The sequence below is a fragment of the Carassius gibelio genome, chromosome B7 (genome assembly GCF_023724105.1).
Source record: "Carassius gibelio isolate Cgi1373 ecotype wild population from Czech Republic chromosome B7, carGib1.2-hapl.c, whole genome shotgun sequence".
In the NCBI taxonomy this organism is placed as follows: Eukaryota; Metazoa; Chordata; class Actinopteri; order Cypriniformes; family Cyprinidae; genus Carassius; species Carassius gibelio.
The window spans coordinates 1,779,845-1,795,801 of NC_068402.1; the positions used below are offsets into that span (position 1 = coordinate 1,779,845).

General features: G+C 42.1%; 1 protein-coding gene across 1 annotated transcript in view; it reads right to left on the reverse strand.

Moving 5' to 3' along the window:
• Window positions 1-15,957, reverse strand: part of LOC127962231 (mitogen-activated protein kinase kinase kinase 11-like) — a 29,585-nt gene extending 13,628 nt beyond the window's left edge. The window contains exons 1-3 of the mRNA XM_052561767.1: window positions 14,519-15,957; window positions 1,070-1,250; window positions 237-385 (exon numbers count right to left, since the gene is read on the reverse strand). Coding sequence (XP_052417727.1) covers window positions 237-385; window positions 1,070-1,250; window positions 14,519-15,320 — 1,132 coding nt within the window. The 5' untranslated portion in view covers window positions 15,321-15,957. The remainder of the gene's footprint in view (window positions 1-236; window positions 386-1,069; window positions 1,251-14,518) is intronic.

The following is a 15,957-nucleotide window of genomic DNA, read 5'->3' on the forward strand; positions in this document are numbered from 1 at the left end:
TAGTTTAAGTTATTTAAAATTGGTTTTATTTTTATAATAATTTTATTAAATACATAATTTATTATTAAAATGTATTTTATTTCAACAGAAATGTTTTATGGTTTGGGGTTTTATTTTTATATTAAATTTTAATTTGAGATAAAGATTTAAAAAACAAGCATCTATTGAAAGACATATTTTTCATTGGCCATTAGAGAAAATGCATGACTGAGTGTATGACAGTATGAAGGACGCACCGGACATGAGCTGGGCGAAGGGCTCCGGGCAGGTGGACGGGATCGGAAGGGTCAGTTTGTTCACAGCGACTCCGTAAGCCACGGCCAGACCATCGATCCCTCTGTAGGGAGACTCTCCGGTCAACAGCTCCCATAATAACACACCATAACTAGAGAGAGAGAGAGAGAGAGAGAGAGAGAGAGAGAGAGAGAGAGAGAGAGAGAGAGAGAGAGAGAGAGAGAGAGAGAGAGGGAGAGAGAGAGAGAGAGAGGGAGGGAGGGAGGGAGGGAGAGAGAGAGAGAGAGAGAGAAGGCCCACAGCCGCTTTATATAGCCATCTAATTACAGCATTCACTCACACACTACACACACACACACACACACACACAATATATATACAAACACACACACACAGCCGGGTGGATCAAGAGCATCTGATGTTCCCTGCAGAAGAAAGTGTGGTTTTGAGGGCAAGCAGTGAATCTGTCTATATATATATTTGACCCTGGACCACAAAACCAGTCACAAGGGTAACATTTTCGAAATTGAGATTTATACATGATCTGAAGCTGAATAAATGATCTCTCCAGTGATGTGTGGTTTGTTAGGAGGATAATATTTGTCTGAGATACAACTAACATAAATCTGGAATCTGAGGGAGCAAAAAAAAATGTAAATATTGAGAAAATCATCTTTAAAGTTGTTCAAATGAAGTTCTTAGCAATGAATATTACTAATCAAAAATTACGTTTTTATATGTTTACAGTAGGAAATTGAAATCTGGCAACCACAATGAAAATGAGTGTTTTTCTGTAGTTTTCATTAACGCTGATCTCACAGCAGACATGTTTTACCTCCAGACGTCGCTGCCTTTGGAGAAGGTGGAGGACTTGATGACCTCCGGGGCCATCCAGGCGTAGGTTCCTGCGGTGCTCATCTTCGTCGTCTTGTGCCACTCACGTGCCAGACCGAAATCAGTGATCTTCAGGGTTTTACCCTCGATGCTGTCCTGCTCCACAGGCTCTGCCAGCAGAACTGACACACACACACACACACACACACACAGAGAGAGATAGATGTCAGAAATACTGTGATAATGTTTTCCCTCCAAAAACAATGTGCATCATACAAACATAGACCACACAACGACAGCAGGACACACACACACACACACACACACACATATATATAAATAAATACAAACAGAATATCTTTCACATCCTCTAAACAATCATGCTATACTATTCTAAAAACAAACATGCTCCTTTTAGACTTGCACTCTATTCATATACTTACTGATTGTTTACTTAAAAAATAATAATAATAACACTAGCTTGCTCTATTATTTATCTATTCTATGTTTTCTTTTTATATAAATAATAACAGATTGAATAAAAAAAAGAATAGAGCAAGCTAGTTAGAGGTCTTTACACACACACACACACACACACACACATACAATTACATAATTAATGAAAAGAAAATAGAATACAAAAAGATTAGAAAGGTAGTTTGATTTTTTTAAAGAATGTAATTAGAATAGTGAGTGTTAAAGTTAGAGGGTCAAATAAAGATGGAAGAGATGTGTTTTAAGCCGATTCTTGAAGATGGCTAAGGACTCAGCTGCTCGGATTGAGTTGGGGAGGTCATTCCACCAGAAGGGAACATTTAATTTAAAAGTCTGTAAAAGTGACTTTGTGCTTCTTTGGGATGAACAATCAAGCGACATACACATGCAGAACACAAATGAGTTCATCTGATTACAGCCGTTACCAGGGAAACCTCTGCGCGCTCTAGCAGTTATTAGAGAAGCTAATCGCTAACATAAGCGTGGCTAACGATAATATAACGGGCATTAGAATGACATTTTTTTATTATTATCTATTTAATGCACCTAGAACTTTTATTAGGCTAAAAAAAAGGCAAGATGATATTACTATTTTTACACACTAGAGGCTTTTAAATGAATTGTGAATCTTAAATATGCGTGTTGTACATTATTGTTTCTCCTCTATTACTTTCTGAAACGTGTTGATTTTTACAAAGCTCCTCGTTCTGAAGAGTGAGGTGTGCTCTGATTGGCCAGCTATCCAGTGCGTTGTGATTGGCTGAATGCCTCAAGCATGTGACAGAAATGTTACGCCCCTCACTGTACTGTGCTGTGTGTCCCGGAGTGATGAGACAAAACCAATAAAATCCATTACAGACAAGACATTAGCTGCATCCAGTGGGGACATAATTACTGATTATAATGACTTTTATTGTCTTTTTACTCATTGCATTGCTTATCGGGCTGCATAAACATAAAATCATGTCTGCATTTGTGATTAGAGAAACGACAAACAACAAGCTCTACTCTACACTGCTCAAAACTCACGTTTGAATCATCAGCGGCACATTCTTTAAATATGTAAATGTATTTACAGACTGTGAGTCAGAAGTGCCAGACTGTCCTTGTGAAGTTTAAATGGTCTCAATTTATAGAAGCAGGCTTTAAGCACAGACCCATTGTAGGCTAGTCTACAGATCACACTGAGGTCTTGAGTGAGGAACGTTCGGCTGGTTAGAGTACGGCACGCTGGAGTGATGACCCTGGACCCTGGGCTTCGTCCACGGTGAGATCCTGTGACCCACAGCGTGAAGTTGATGTATTTCCTCAGCGATCAGCATGGATCAGCTCAAGGCATGACCAAGCAGTTATCATCCTCTTTTAGAAGAACAAACTAAGCAGTTTCACTTTCACAGTGAAACACACAACATCTCCACGACATGACGGTGGGAACAGAGAGAATACAAGTTACTCCTCCTTTCTTTGTATGAACATTTGGGTGATGTTCTGCTAATCTCCCCACACAGTGATGTAGAGATGTGGGTGTGTTTAAACCAGGTGTTTAGGGCGATGAGGACGAGTCTGAACTTTGATAAAGAATATCTCTTTGGATTAGAGACTTTAATCTTTGTAACTTCACAGATCTTCTTTATTCACCAAGAGCTTGTAACACTCCAAAGAGAAAGGAACAGTTGAAATCACATCATATGACCCCTTTAAAAATATTTAATATGTACACATATGTCACTGAAATATTGATACCGTGGAAACACTATATTAGACATTTAAAAAATACACAAAGAACAAGAGATCTGCCTGTCTCTTTCTCAGTAGGAAGACAGTTTGTGTGTGTGTGTGTGTGTGTGTGTGTGTGTGTGTGAGTGAGAGAGAGACGTCAAAGCTGTTGAAAAAGGCTGAAAAAGAGAGAGAGCTTTGCGTCTCACACACACACACACACAGTCAGCAGACCTTAAACTTGCCAGTTTCTGAAGTGGTAAATATTTAGACACACACACACACACACACACACATTTGTGTTCTGGATGATAATGGAAATGTGGAACAAAATTGCAGAACAAGAAGAAGTGAAACTGCCGCTCTGCCGTCAATCCAGATAGAAGAATCCGTCTGTCTCTTTGCCACCGACCGCATTTACACACACACCCACACACACACACACACACACGCCTCTGTGGCGGTAAGGCTGGTTTCCGTCGATCTGCTCTCTACAGGAAGTGACGCAAATGAAATCGACACAATTCTAAATAAAAACGACAGAATCTGGCAGTTTCTTAAGTTCACTTCAAGACGTTTTTCAAGAATACGCTTCACTGTGGAGTCTTTTATAAACCATCACTCACTAACAACACCTCATCAGAGATCCTGTCCGAACTACTAGATACACTGGGTCACCACGGCATGCGTTCCTGTACACCGACACATGTAGAAGATGCTTTTATCCAAAGACATTTACAAATGAGAAACAAAAGCAATTCATCACAGAGCAGCAAGAGATCGAACAGAAGAGCCAAAGTCATCATGAGCACAGACTAATTAAACAGATAAAAATGTTCAGCAAACATGCACAGACATAACAAAGACAGACATTATTCTCATGTGCATGAACATAAATGGAGAAGGAAATCTCCCTGTGCTGATCAGTATATTTGAAGCAGATCTAGAGTAAACACTCTCACAGGAAAGCCTCATAAATCAGACACAGAATACAAAGATAAGCGTTCATACTGAGATTTCCACACAGAAATGATTCTGTAAAATCAGCACGTCTGAGTCTTGCTCTCTGCACTTCCTGTATTGCAGTATGAGAGATCGAGCCGAAGAGCTCAAGCAACAGCTGACATCCTTATACACCTCCAAAACACACAGTCAGAGTAATTCAAGAGAAGAAGACACAGCGCTTCAGTTCTGCCCGACCTGAAGCTGCTGAGCGGCGTTTGGATGAATATGTGAATATATGCACTTTTCCTCTTAATAACAAAATAAACAGCAGAAGCTGACAGCGGTGAGAAAGCAGCAGTTCAGAAAGCATCTGATTACAGCGATCTGGATGTTTATTCAGTACTCCAGTAAAGTCCAGTCACATCACGTTTATTTACTTATACCAGCGTCTGTGTGGCTTTCGATTAGAATTATAACTTGATTTTCTGTTATAACGCAGCTCTACAGTGTGGAGCTATAGCTAATTTTGAAATATTTTTAATATGTAAAATAACTCCTTTCTATTTTAATATCGGTTATAGTGTAATGTATTTCTGTGATGCTCCGCTGTATTTTCAGCATCATTCCTCCAGTCTTCAGTGTCACATGATCTTCAGAAATCAGAATAATATGATACATTTTGTTCAGGATTCTTCGATGGATAGAAAGATCCAAAGATCAGCATTTATCTGAAATAAAAAGCTTTTTGTAACATTGTACACCATACCATTACAAAGCTTCAAAAGCTTAGAGATATATTTAAATTATAGAAAATATTCTCTCATTTAGCAAGGATATTTTAATTTGATCTAAAGTTAAGATTTCACATCTCTTGTTTGCATAAAGACTAAATACAAATACAAAGGTGAAAATGTATTTATTTGTGCCATTTTTTCACCCTAAAATATTGTATAGTTTTACAGGAGTAGGTTTCATGGACTCAGCAAATTAATTTTCCATAAGTTTGTAGGTACAGACTTCTGTTGTGGCTGTTCTTTGCTGTTTTTTTTTTATGGTGTTTATATCGGATTTATATTGGATCGACTGAAATTAAGAAATATATTGTGATATAAATTCTGGTCATATCATCCAGCCCTAGTTTATAAGACATTTTTATCAGCAGGAAAATATGATTTCATTAAAGTGATGTTTTGGTTTTCAGAGATCAAAGCTTGGTCTAGCTCAGTACTGTTTTGATTATCATAACCCTATAAGCTTAAGAGAGATAATGCAATGAATAAAACAATTTATCCAAAAGTAAAGCATCTTAATCACATACCTTTATTTTTTTTCTAATCCATATCTACAAAAATTCTGCAGAATGACATGTCACTCATTTTTTCATATAGATAATTAAATGGTGAATGAGAGTTTCTCATTTTGTTTGCGTAATGCATTTGTGTAAATTAACTGTATAATAATTATAATTACATAATATGATTTTCAAAAGCTGAAGTGATTACATTAATTAGTTAGAATATGTATAAGTCAATATTTTAACTAAAAGCTGAATAATCAAAGTCTACCTAAATCAAATGCAAGTAAATTTGTGGTCAAATGACCATTTTTGTGTCCTGCTGACTATTTAACAGATCAAATCGTACTCTTTATCACCGGTAAAGTGTTCAGTGAAAACAGCAACAGTGCAAGAAGACTGTAAACGTGTCTCTCATCTCTCATGTGCTTCAGTGCGAGCCTCTGCACATCTGCTCTGCTCAGAAATCACTCTGTAATTACTCTGGGCTTTCTTCAGGAATGCGACCGTCTTCACCACATGCTGGATGCCACGGCGACACCGGCCGATGGTAACCACGGTGACCGGCTGTGTTTGTTTGGATGCAGAGGCTGTTTACTGTGTGAGAGGCGGCTCCCAGAACTCATCTCAGCAAGAGCCGGCGATCACATGATCAATCAGCTAACCTTCTCACAGCCGCCCGTCTGTGTGTGTGTGTGTGTGTGTGTGTGTGTGTGCGTGTGTTCGCTGAGGTTGCCAGTGACTCCTGTACATCCTACAAGACAAAGACTCGTTCTTCTGAGGGAAAACCCCCAGTGCAGCAGAATCCAGGCCACACCAGACAGAGACATACACTCTATCACATTTCAGACAGTCAGAAACCACTACACACAGAGATCTCACACAGAACCTGCTGACAATCACCTAGCAACCCCCAAACCACATAGTAACCTCCTAGCAACCCTCAAACCACATAGCAACGCCCCAGCAACCCTCAAACCACATGGCAACGCCCCAGCAACCCCCCCCCCCCCAAACCACATGGCAACGCCCCAGCAACCCCCCCAAACCACATGGCAACGCCCCAGCAACCCCCAACCACATGGCAACGCCCCAGCAACCCCCAACCACATGGCAACGCCCCAGCAACCCCCAAACCACATGGCAACGCCCCAGCAACCCCCAAACCACATGGCAACGTCCCCAGCAACCCCCAAACCACATGGCAACGTCCCCAGCAACCCCCAACCACATGGCAACGCCCCAGCAACCCCCAAACCACATGACAACGCCCCAGCAACCCCCCCAAACCACATGGCAACGCCCCAGCAACCCCCAACCACATGGCAACGCCCCAGCAACCCCCAACCACATGGCAACGCCCCAGCAACCCCCAAACCACATGGCAACGCCCCAGCAACCCCCAACCACATGGCAACGCCCCAGCAACCCCCAAACCACATGGCAACGCCCCAGCAACCCCCAAACCACATGGCAACTTCCCCAGCAACCTCCCAACCACATGGCAGCGCCCCAGCAACCTCCCAACCTCATGGCAGCGCCCCAGCAACCCCCAAACCACATGGCAACGCCCCAGCAACCCCCAAACCTCATGACAGCGCCCCAGCAACCCCCCCAAACCACATGGCAGCGCCCCAGCAACCCCCAAACCACATGGCAACGCCCCAGCTACCCCCAAACCACATGGCAACGCCCCAGCAACCCCCCCAAACCACATGGCAACGCCCCAGCTACCCCCAAACCACATGGCAACGCCCCAGCAACCCCCCCAAACCACATGGCAACGCCCCAGCAACCCCCCCAAACCACATGGCAACGCCCCAGCAACCCCCAACCACATGGCAACGCCCCAGCTACCCCCAAACCACATGGCAACGCCCCAGCAACCCCCAAACCACATGACAACGCCCCAGCAACCCCCAACCACATGACAACGCCCCAGCTACCCCCAAACCACATGGCAACGCCCCAGCAACCCCCAAACCACATGACAACGCCCCAGCAACCCCCAACCACATGACAACGCCCCAGCAACCCCCCCAAACCACATGGCAACGCCCCAGCTACCCCCAAACCACATGGCAACGCCCTTGCAACCCCCCCAAACCACATGGCAACGCCCCAGCAACCCCCCCCAAACCACATGGCAACGCCCCAGCTACCCCCAAACCACATGGCAACGCCCCAGCTACCCCCAAACCACATGACAACGCCCCAGCAACCCCCAAACCACATGACAACGCCCCAGCAACCCCCCCAAACCACATGGCAACGCCCCAGCAACCCCCCAAACCACATGGCAACACCCCAGCAACCCCCAACCACATAGCAACGCCCCACCAACCTCCCAAACAACACAGCAACTCCAACCAGTGTAGAGCGTAAACAATGTAAACTGCACGGCACTATCTGCTCGATAGCCAGGGTTCAAAATCTGTGCTGAAACAGTGTTACTCGTCAGTTGCTCAGGAATTTTTAATTTTTTTATACAAGGCATGGATGTGACGATGCAGTATGTGAGACAAACAGCTTCCCAAATTTGTAATGAGAATCATTTATAAATCTGCTTTTGTGAACAAAAAGAAGAACTGATTTCTTTCCTGGAGGTTTTCTGCTAAAATAAAAGAAAAAAAGAAAAAAAAATTCATCAACATCCATAAATTTTAGTTTTGTAATTTTACTTTATTAATACATTTATTATAAAATTTACACATTCTGTAGCATTCCAACTGAGATCTGTCATATTTTCTAATGCTTTTTTTAAAAAGTCTCTTCTGCTCAGCAAGACTTCATTTATTTGTACAGAAAAAAATACATGAATGATTCAGTCATTGGGAGTCAAAAAAATATTTTTAAATTGTTGTTTTTGTAATTGATTTTTTCTTTGAAAAGCTACACAAACCAATTTACATTGGGGAAAATGCAAAAAACTGTGTTCAGTATTCACCCCTCATTTCATTTTGATCGATTTCGACTTCTGACAAGAATTTTCATTTCGGTGCATCCCTAACTCAGACCACATAGCAACACTCCAGCAATCTCTCAAACCACACAGCAATAGGGCTGCACGATTAACTGAATGTTATAGTCATCCACATCTCGTCTTGCTTGCACAGCTCTACATAGCAACACCCCATCTACACCCAAACAACATAGCAACACCCTGGCAACCACTCAAACACAGCAACACCCTGGCAACCACTCAAACAACATAGCAACACCCTGGAAACACCCTGGCAACCACTCAAACACAGCAACACCCTGGCAATAACCCATCCTGCAAGCAATGCCCCGGAACCCCCTCCACCCCACCCAACCCCTAATATTGTGGTGTTGAGTTAAAACTGATCTGAGAGAAAGCCTCTAAATCTCTCACAAACAGAGAGCAGGTTCATTAGTGTTCTCTGAAATCTCTGAATGGGTCACTAATTAACTCTGCTGTGCTGCTGTGAGTGGCTGAAGTTTAACTTGTGCAGGGTGCTGCTGTGACCTCTGACCCCGTCCAGCTCTCAGGAATATCAGTGGCATCATTCTGTGTCCAGGGTTATTAATGTTAGCTGAAACTTACATTAGCACTAGAACCATTACAAAACACTTTGCCTGAAATAAAGAACAAAAGAAAAGAAAAAGATGATATTTTAAACTATTATATTTATGATTATCTACTATATATATTTACTATTTATCTTATAAACAAAAAATATATCTAAAAATATGAATGAAAGCTATAATAGCATCTCAGAGTTAACACTGGAATTGTTTGGTCAGTACATCGATGTAAACATCATGCACACATAACAGATCTGTGTTTAAAAATGAAACATGCAAGGCTAAACTGTTTACAATCAATAACAGGCATTTAGAAACTGATTCATTTATACGTCATGTCGACTTTAAGCACTAACACTCGTGGACTTATAATGACAATGGAGAGTGCAGTAGTGTATCGGGGGCAAACTGCACATTTCGTTTAGGAAACAAAACACATTCAAATGATCTGGTTCATTGTGTGTGTGTGTGTGCTTCTGGAATACTCTGCCCCTTTGACATGCTCATTCCAGAGCGCCGCTGTCTTTGGGAAAAAGCAGAACTCCCAGTGCATGCTGGGAAATATTTCTGAGGCTGGAACAAGGGGAATCCTGTGCCAAGATCATACCTGCCTCCTCCCCAAATCTGCTGCTCAATCTCCGGATGCGGCCTTTCCAAAATAAAGAGACGGCGAGGCCATGAGCTGCTCCTCCTTGTCTCTCTCTCTCTCACACACACACACACACACACACACACACACACTCTCTCTCTCTCTCTCCCAGCACCGCACTGATCATTCTATGCCTAAACAGATCAAATATTAATATATCAGGAAACAGAACGAGTAAAAGTTTTAGACGTGCATTTTTTTCAATTCTGTCACCACTTACTCACCAAACACATCCCAGTGTTATGTTACACTTGTTTTCAACGGCTTACACACAGTTTCTGAGAGCTGACACTCAAACAGAGGAAGCACACACCAAATCTGCAAATCCATACACTAATCATCAGCCTCTGACTCCGATTTCAATTTCAGGAAACACTTTTTGCAAAACACAACACACGATTCTCAGTACACACAAAAATCTAACAGGAATGAATATTCTGGTAAAGGTCTTCTACTATCATTACAATGTCTGTCTGTGTCAAAATCCTTCATCTGCAAACACTCAGCAGGCAGCAGATCTCAACTGTGTGATTGTTTATATCATAACATAATGTAACTATATTACCGTCCAGCTCTATCTGCTTCAAAGTGTGAAAGTACAGATATTATATCCTCATGATTTTCTGTAAAGCTGCAGTGAAACAGTGTGCATTGTGAAAAGCACTATACAGATCAAATTGGCTTGGCTTAGCTAGATTCCTGTAAAGTGATCTTCTGTCCTCGCTCACCTGGAAAACACCAGATGCTTCTGGACCGCAGACACAAATGAGCCACGTCTGGGTGCGAAATCTTCAGACGTCTCACTGAATGTGGTTATAGGACACCGAATCCTCTCGCAGGACAAACATCACAGCCAGACCACAATCAAGCCGAGCTTCTAACATCAGATCAACAATCAGATCATAATGGATCAGACAGAAATGGACAGAATGAGCTGAGCGAGGATCTGAATGACTGAAGATGACACACATGAGGATCAGGACACAATCACAGGTGACGCTTCCTAGCACAAACTATAACCCGATTAATTCACGATTCAACCAGAATACACTGAACTGTAACTTCACACCAAACTACTGATGAAAGAATGAACTGATTAAACACAGAAGAAACTAGATAAACTATCAGATTAAAGAAAGTATTTCTATTCATACTGATTATAGAATAAACTTATCGCATTAATCTATTTACACTAAACAACCAATTAAAGAAGAAACGGTTCACACTAAACTACTGAAAAAATAAGAAAACTTTCCATTGAACTACTGATTAAAGAAACTTTTCACATTTAACTGCTGATTAAAGAAGAACTGTTCGATATATACTACTAGTTTATGATGAAACTGTTCATTAAACTACTGATTAAATAAACTCTTCGTGCAAACTACTGAATAAAGAAGAAACTCTTTTACATTAAACTACTGATTAAATAAACTCTTCATGCTAAACTACTGAATAAAGAGAAAACTATTTTACATTAAACTACTGATTAAACTCTTCATGCTAAACTACTGAATAAAGAAGAAACTCTTTTACATTAAATTACTGATTAAATAAACTCTTCGTGTGAAAACTACTGAATAAAGAAGAAACTCTTACATTAAACTACTGATTAAATAAACTCTTTGTGCTAAACTACTGAATAAAGAAGAAACTATTTTACATTAAACTACTGATTAAATAAATTGTGCAAAACTACTGAATAAAAAACAAACTTTTACATTAAACTACTGATTAAATAAATTGTGCAAAACTACTGAATAAAAAACAAACTTTTACATTAAACTACTGATTAAATAAACTCTTTGTGCTAAACTACTGAATAAAGAAGAAACTATTTTACATTAAACTATTGATTAAATAAATTGTGCAAAACTACTGAATAAAGAAGAACCTCTTTTACATTTAACTACTGATTAAATAAACCCTGGAATACAGAACGCTTCATTAAACTACTAATTGAAAAACAAACTCTTGAGATGAAACGAGTGATACAATAATGAGAAGTGAAGGAACTGCTGATCAAATGCATGGCAGAGACTGAGCGCCATGATCCTCCGTCATCGAGCGGAGCGCAGGAACAGAGCGAGGCTGTCTTTAGAAAATGAGTAGGAAGCGAAAAATGAAGTTAGCTGGGAGAAAAAAAAAGAGAAAGAGACGAAAGAAGAAAGAAAAACACAGGATGCTGCGATCTGGAAAGACAGAGCTCAAGAGACAAGTAAGGGCAGGTCTGGGACAAAGAGCTCGGAAAGAATAAAAAAAACAACAAAGAGAGAGAGAGAGAGAGAGAGAGAGAGAGAGAGAGAGAGAGAGAGAGAGAGAGAGAGATAAGATCGCAGCTACAGCCGCTGCAGTGTGTTGCGAGCCGGCATTAAAAAAGTGTGTTTTATGCTACTGAGGTGGTTTCCAGCCCACCGGACACACTCTCTCCTGACTCGGGAGGGAAGTGAAGGATCATGGGATATACGTGGGTGGACAATAACCAAACAGACACTGGTTAAAGGTGTGAGAGACTGGAGGAAAAGAAAGAAAAATTGAGGAAGGAAGACTACAAATACTCGCTTTTAAAAAGCACTGTGCGTCTCTGTATACGTAGTGCTCACGAGATGAACATTCATAAACTGACTCCATATTCTGTGATCAAAGTCTCTGAGAACGCTGGAAATCAACAGATGTTCAGATGTAATGTGTATATTAATACAGAGTTCACATTAAACGAATGATTGAAGAAACTACTAACTAAACTACTGACTTCTCATTAAACAACTCTGTGTTTACGAGATGAATATTTAAAGTTCTGACTCTTTATTCTGATCAGATGAGATGCAATCGAAGTCTTCGCTAATGCTGAAATATACACAGCTGCAATTCATGTTAGAGTTTAATATGTATATATTAATCATTACTGTTCATTCTTATTATTATGCTTTTATGAAACATGGTCAACTGCTGGATCAAAATATGTTAAACGTATTAATCATGAGCCAGTGATTTTCCATGTTTGCATTATCTAAACAGATCATCCTGATGATCAGAACAGTTCAATTTAAGAATAATACATTTACTTTGGTCCGAGGAAAATCAAGACCGTACAGTTCCACAGGTAGCATTGATTTCAGTACACAACAAATAAACAGGATACGATAAAATGATCAATGCAAAACTAAGTCCAGCTCCGTATGTCTGTGTCCTGATATGATATTTGACCTGTGAGTGGTATTGTAATCAAATTTCACAACTTGGTAAAGTGTGTGTGTGTGTGAGTCATTTGATAGCCAGGCCAACAGCATTCTCTTCACAACTGTGTGATACATGCCATGGGAATATCCTCTTCTCCGAAACAGCCGATTCTCTCAGAGTCCTGGAGCGCAACCAGATAACCCCAATACATACGATCAAGACCAAGATGTAATTGTAATAAGAATATGGGTGGAATTCTGTGGAATGGATTTAAGTAGAGCTAAATTTACACCAGCAGAGCTGAATGCACACTCGAGTTAGACACAATACCAAACCAAACACACATGCAACAGGCAGAGGATGTAGAGCTCTGTAAATGAAGGGCGTTACAACTCTGCGGAAACCTGCAAACCCTTTCCCCTGAGTTCTGCGGGCGAGATTCCATGTGGGCCTGATAATAATCCCAAACCAAAACACAACACCACCAGCAGCTGAATGGACCAAAGAACAGACCATACTGGATGAAAAATGGCAGTGTTGAGATGGACTCTAACAGAAATTAGATTATAAAGGAAAATTGAGCATTCTTGCAGCTCAACAAGAAGGTCATGGGTTCTATTCCCAGGGAATGCATGTACTGACCAATGTGTGGATTGAATGCAATGCATGTTGCTTTGGAAAAAAGCATCTGCCAAATACACTTTTGTACATTTAAAAGAAATGGATCCTTCATTATCATTAGCTGGTTCTAACCTGTATTAGAAACACCGAGGTCATGGGTCCGATTCCCAGGGAATGAATGCACTGACCAAATGTGTAGATTGAATACAATGTTTGGGTTAGCTGTGTTGGAAAAACAAAAAGTGTCTGCCAAATGCAATAATGTAAATATAAAATAATCCTTTATGGTCATTAGCTGGTCTAAACTTTTTTTGGCACTCAAAAAGTATGGTTTGGCAATAGAAATGCAAGGCCATGGGTTCAAAAAGGAATTATATGGTATTTTAAAGGAAAATTGAGAATTCTTGTAATTCAATGAGAATGTCGTCCGATTCCCAGGGAATGCATGAACTGACGAAGTGTGTAGACTGAATGCAGTGTCAAAATAAAAGAATTGGATCCTTTATGGTCATTCACTAGTCTCAACTTCTATGAAGCTCAAAAATAAAAGTGGCAATAAAAACACAGGTCATGGGATTCGATTCCCAGGAAGTGCATGAACTGACCAGATAATGTAGACTGAATGCAATGTAAACTGCTTCAGAAAAAATACAAATAATTGTGTCTACTAAATATATTAATGTACATACAAAATAAATGGATGCTTTATAGTCAAAACATTTTTGGAGCTCGGAAAGCAGAGTGGCAATAAAGATGCAAGTGCATGGGTTCAATTCCCAGGAAATGCACGGCCTGACAAAATATGTGATATTGAATACAATGTAAAAATAAAAGAAATGGACGCTTTAAAATCATTAGCAAGTCTAAATTTTTGTGGCTATTAAAAAATGTATAGAAATGCAAGGTCATGAACGTATCATATACAGCATGAATCTAAATAACATACATACATAAAGGTTTGCTGGAAACAGCATGTCTCGAGCAGAAGGACGTGAACTCACTGTTGTTGGACTTGAGGTCTCGGTGGATGACGGGGACGATGGCCTCGTTGTGCAGGTACAGCATCCCTCGGGCGATCTGCACTGCCCAGTTGACCAGCACATGAGGCGGGATCCTCCGTCCGGCCAGAGCACGGCTCAGCGGGCCACCGGACGCATACTCCATGACCAGACACAGGTTGGGCTCCTGCAGGCACACACCGATGAGTGCGATGATGTTGGGGTGCTTGAGCATGGCGAAGAGTCTGGCTTCGTTCTGGACGTTCTGTGCTGTGACACTGATGTCCTCGTCTGGATCCTGACGGGCCGCTTTCACGGCCACCAACTCGCCCTTCCAGGTCCCTCGGTAGACCTTCCCGAAGCCGCCGACCCCGATGACCTCCTCCAGACTCAGCTCGCTGAAGTCCACCGTGTCCGGCTCCAGCTCGCTCACCACGGCCGGTCCCAGACCCGAGCCCTGCAGCTCACCGTATCCACTGGGCTTGAAGGAGACATAGTTGGAGGGGAAGATTCCCACCTTGTTGTTGACCTTTCCCGCCCACCATCCTTCGTCTCCGGATATCTCCGAATCCAGAGACAGGACCTCCACCAGGTCTCCTTTACGCAGTGTGAGTTCGTCTATCCCCGAAGCCTCGTAGTCGAACAAAGCGGTCCAAACCGGGTTGGTGAAGTTACCCTTCTGAGTCTGATCCAGACTCTTCCAGGCGGACAGCGGGCCGCGGGAGAATATGTTCTTCAGCGGCTCCATGGAGAGATTACAAGGCACTTTGAGTGAAATCAGAAGAAGTGTGATGTTGAAGTTCATGTGGGTTTGTCACAACCCTGTACGCCCGGATCATCGGTGGAAGCGTCTCCATCAGTCATCGATCCCCATCTAAACACCAAATCAGTCACTCCACGAGCATCTACCCCCCAAAACATCACATATGAGAGGAAAACATCTCAGAGATCAAGTCCTTGTAAAACCCCCGAGCGACTGGAGACGCATCGGCCCTGGAGAGCTGAAGTCTGAGCTCAGGGCTCCATTGAGGGCTCAGTATTTTTAGCTGTTGGTGGTTTTGCCCGAGCAGGAAGCGCTCAGAAGAAGAATAGCAGGAAAAGCCGCTCCGACTCGCGGACATACGCGCTCAGAAACGCGCTGGCGTCGTCATGTTTCTCCGATCATCGCGGGTCTGATCAGTTTCTCAAGTTCTGCTCAAGTTCTGGAACTTCTGTCTGCGCGGCTGATCGCGCCTCGCTGTTTCAGTGGCGTCGCGTCGCGTCGTTTCTGCCGCTCCGCGTCGTCCGTGTTGCTTCGCGCGGCTCGGAGTCGCTCTCAGAGGCGGTGTGTGGAGCTCGAGCGCCGTCAGCTCTTCCCGTCTGTCCGGTGGAGGGTGGGACAGGAAAAGAATCAGATGACTGTCGACTCTCCTCCTCCCTCTCCTGGCCGCTCTCTCTCTCTC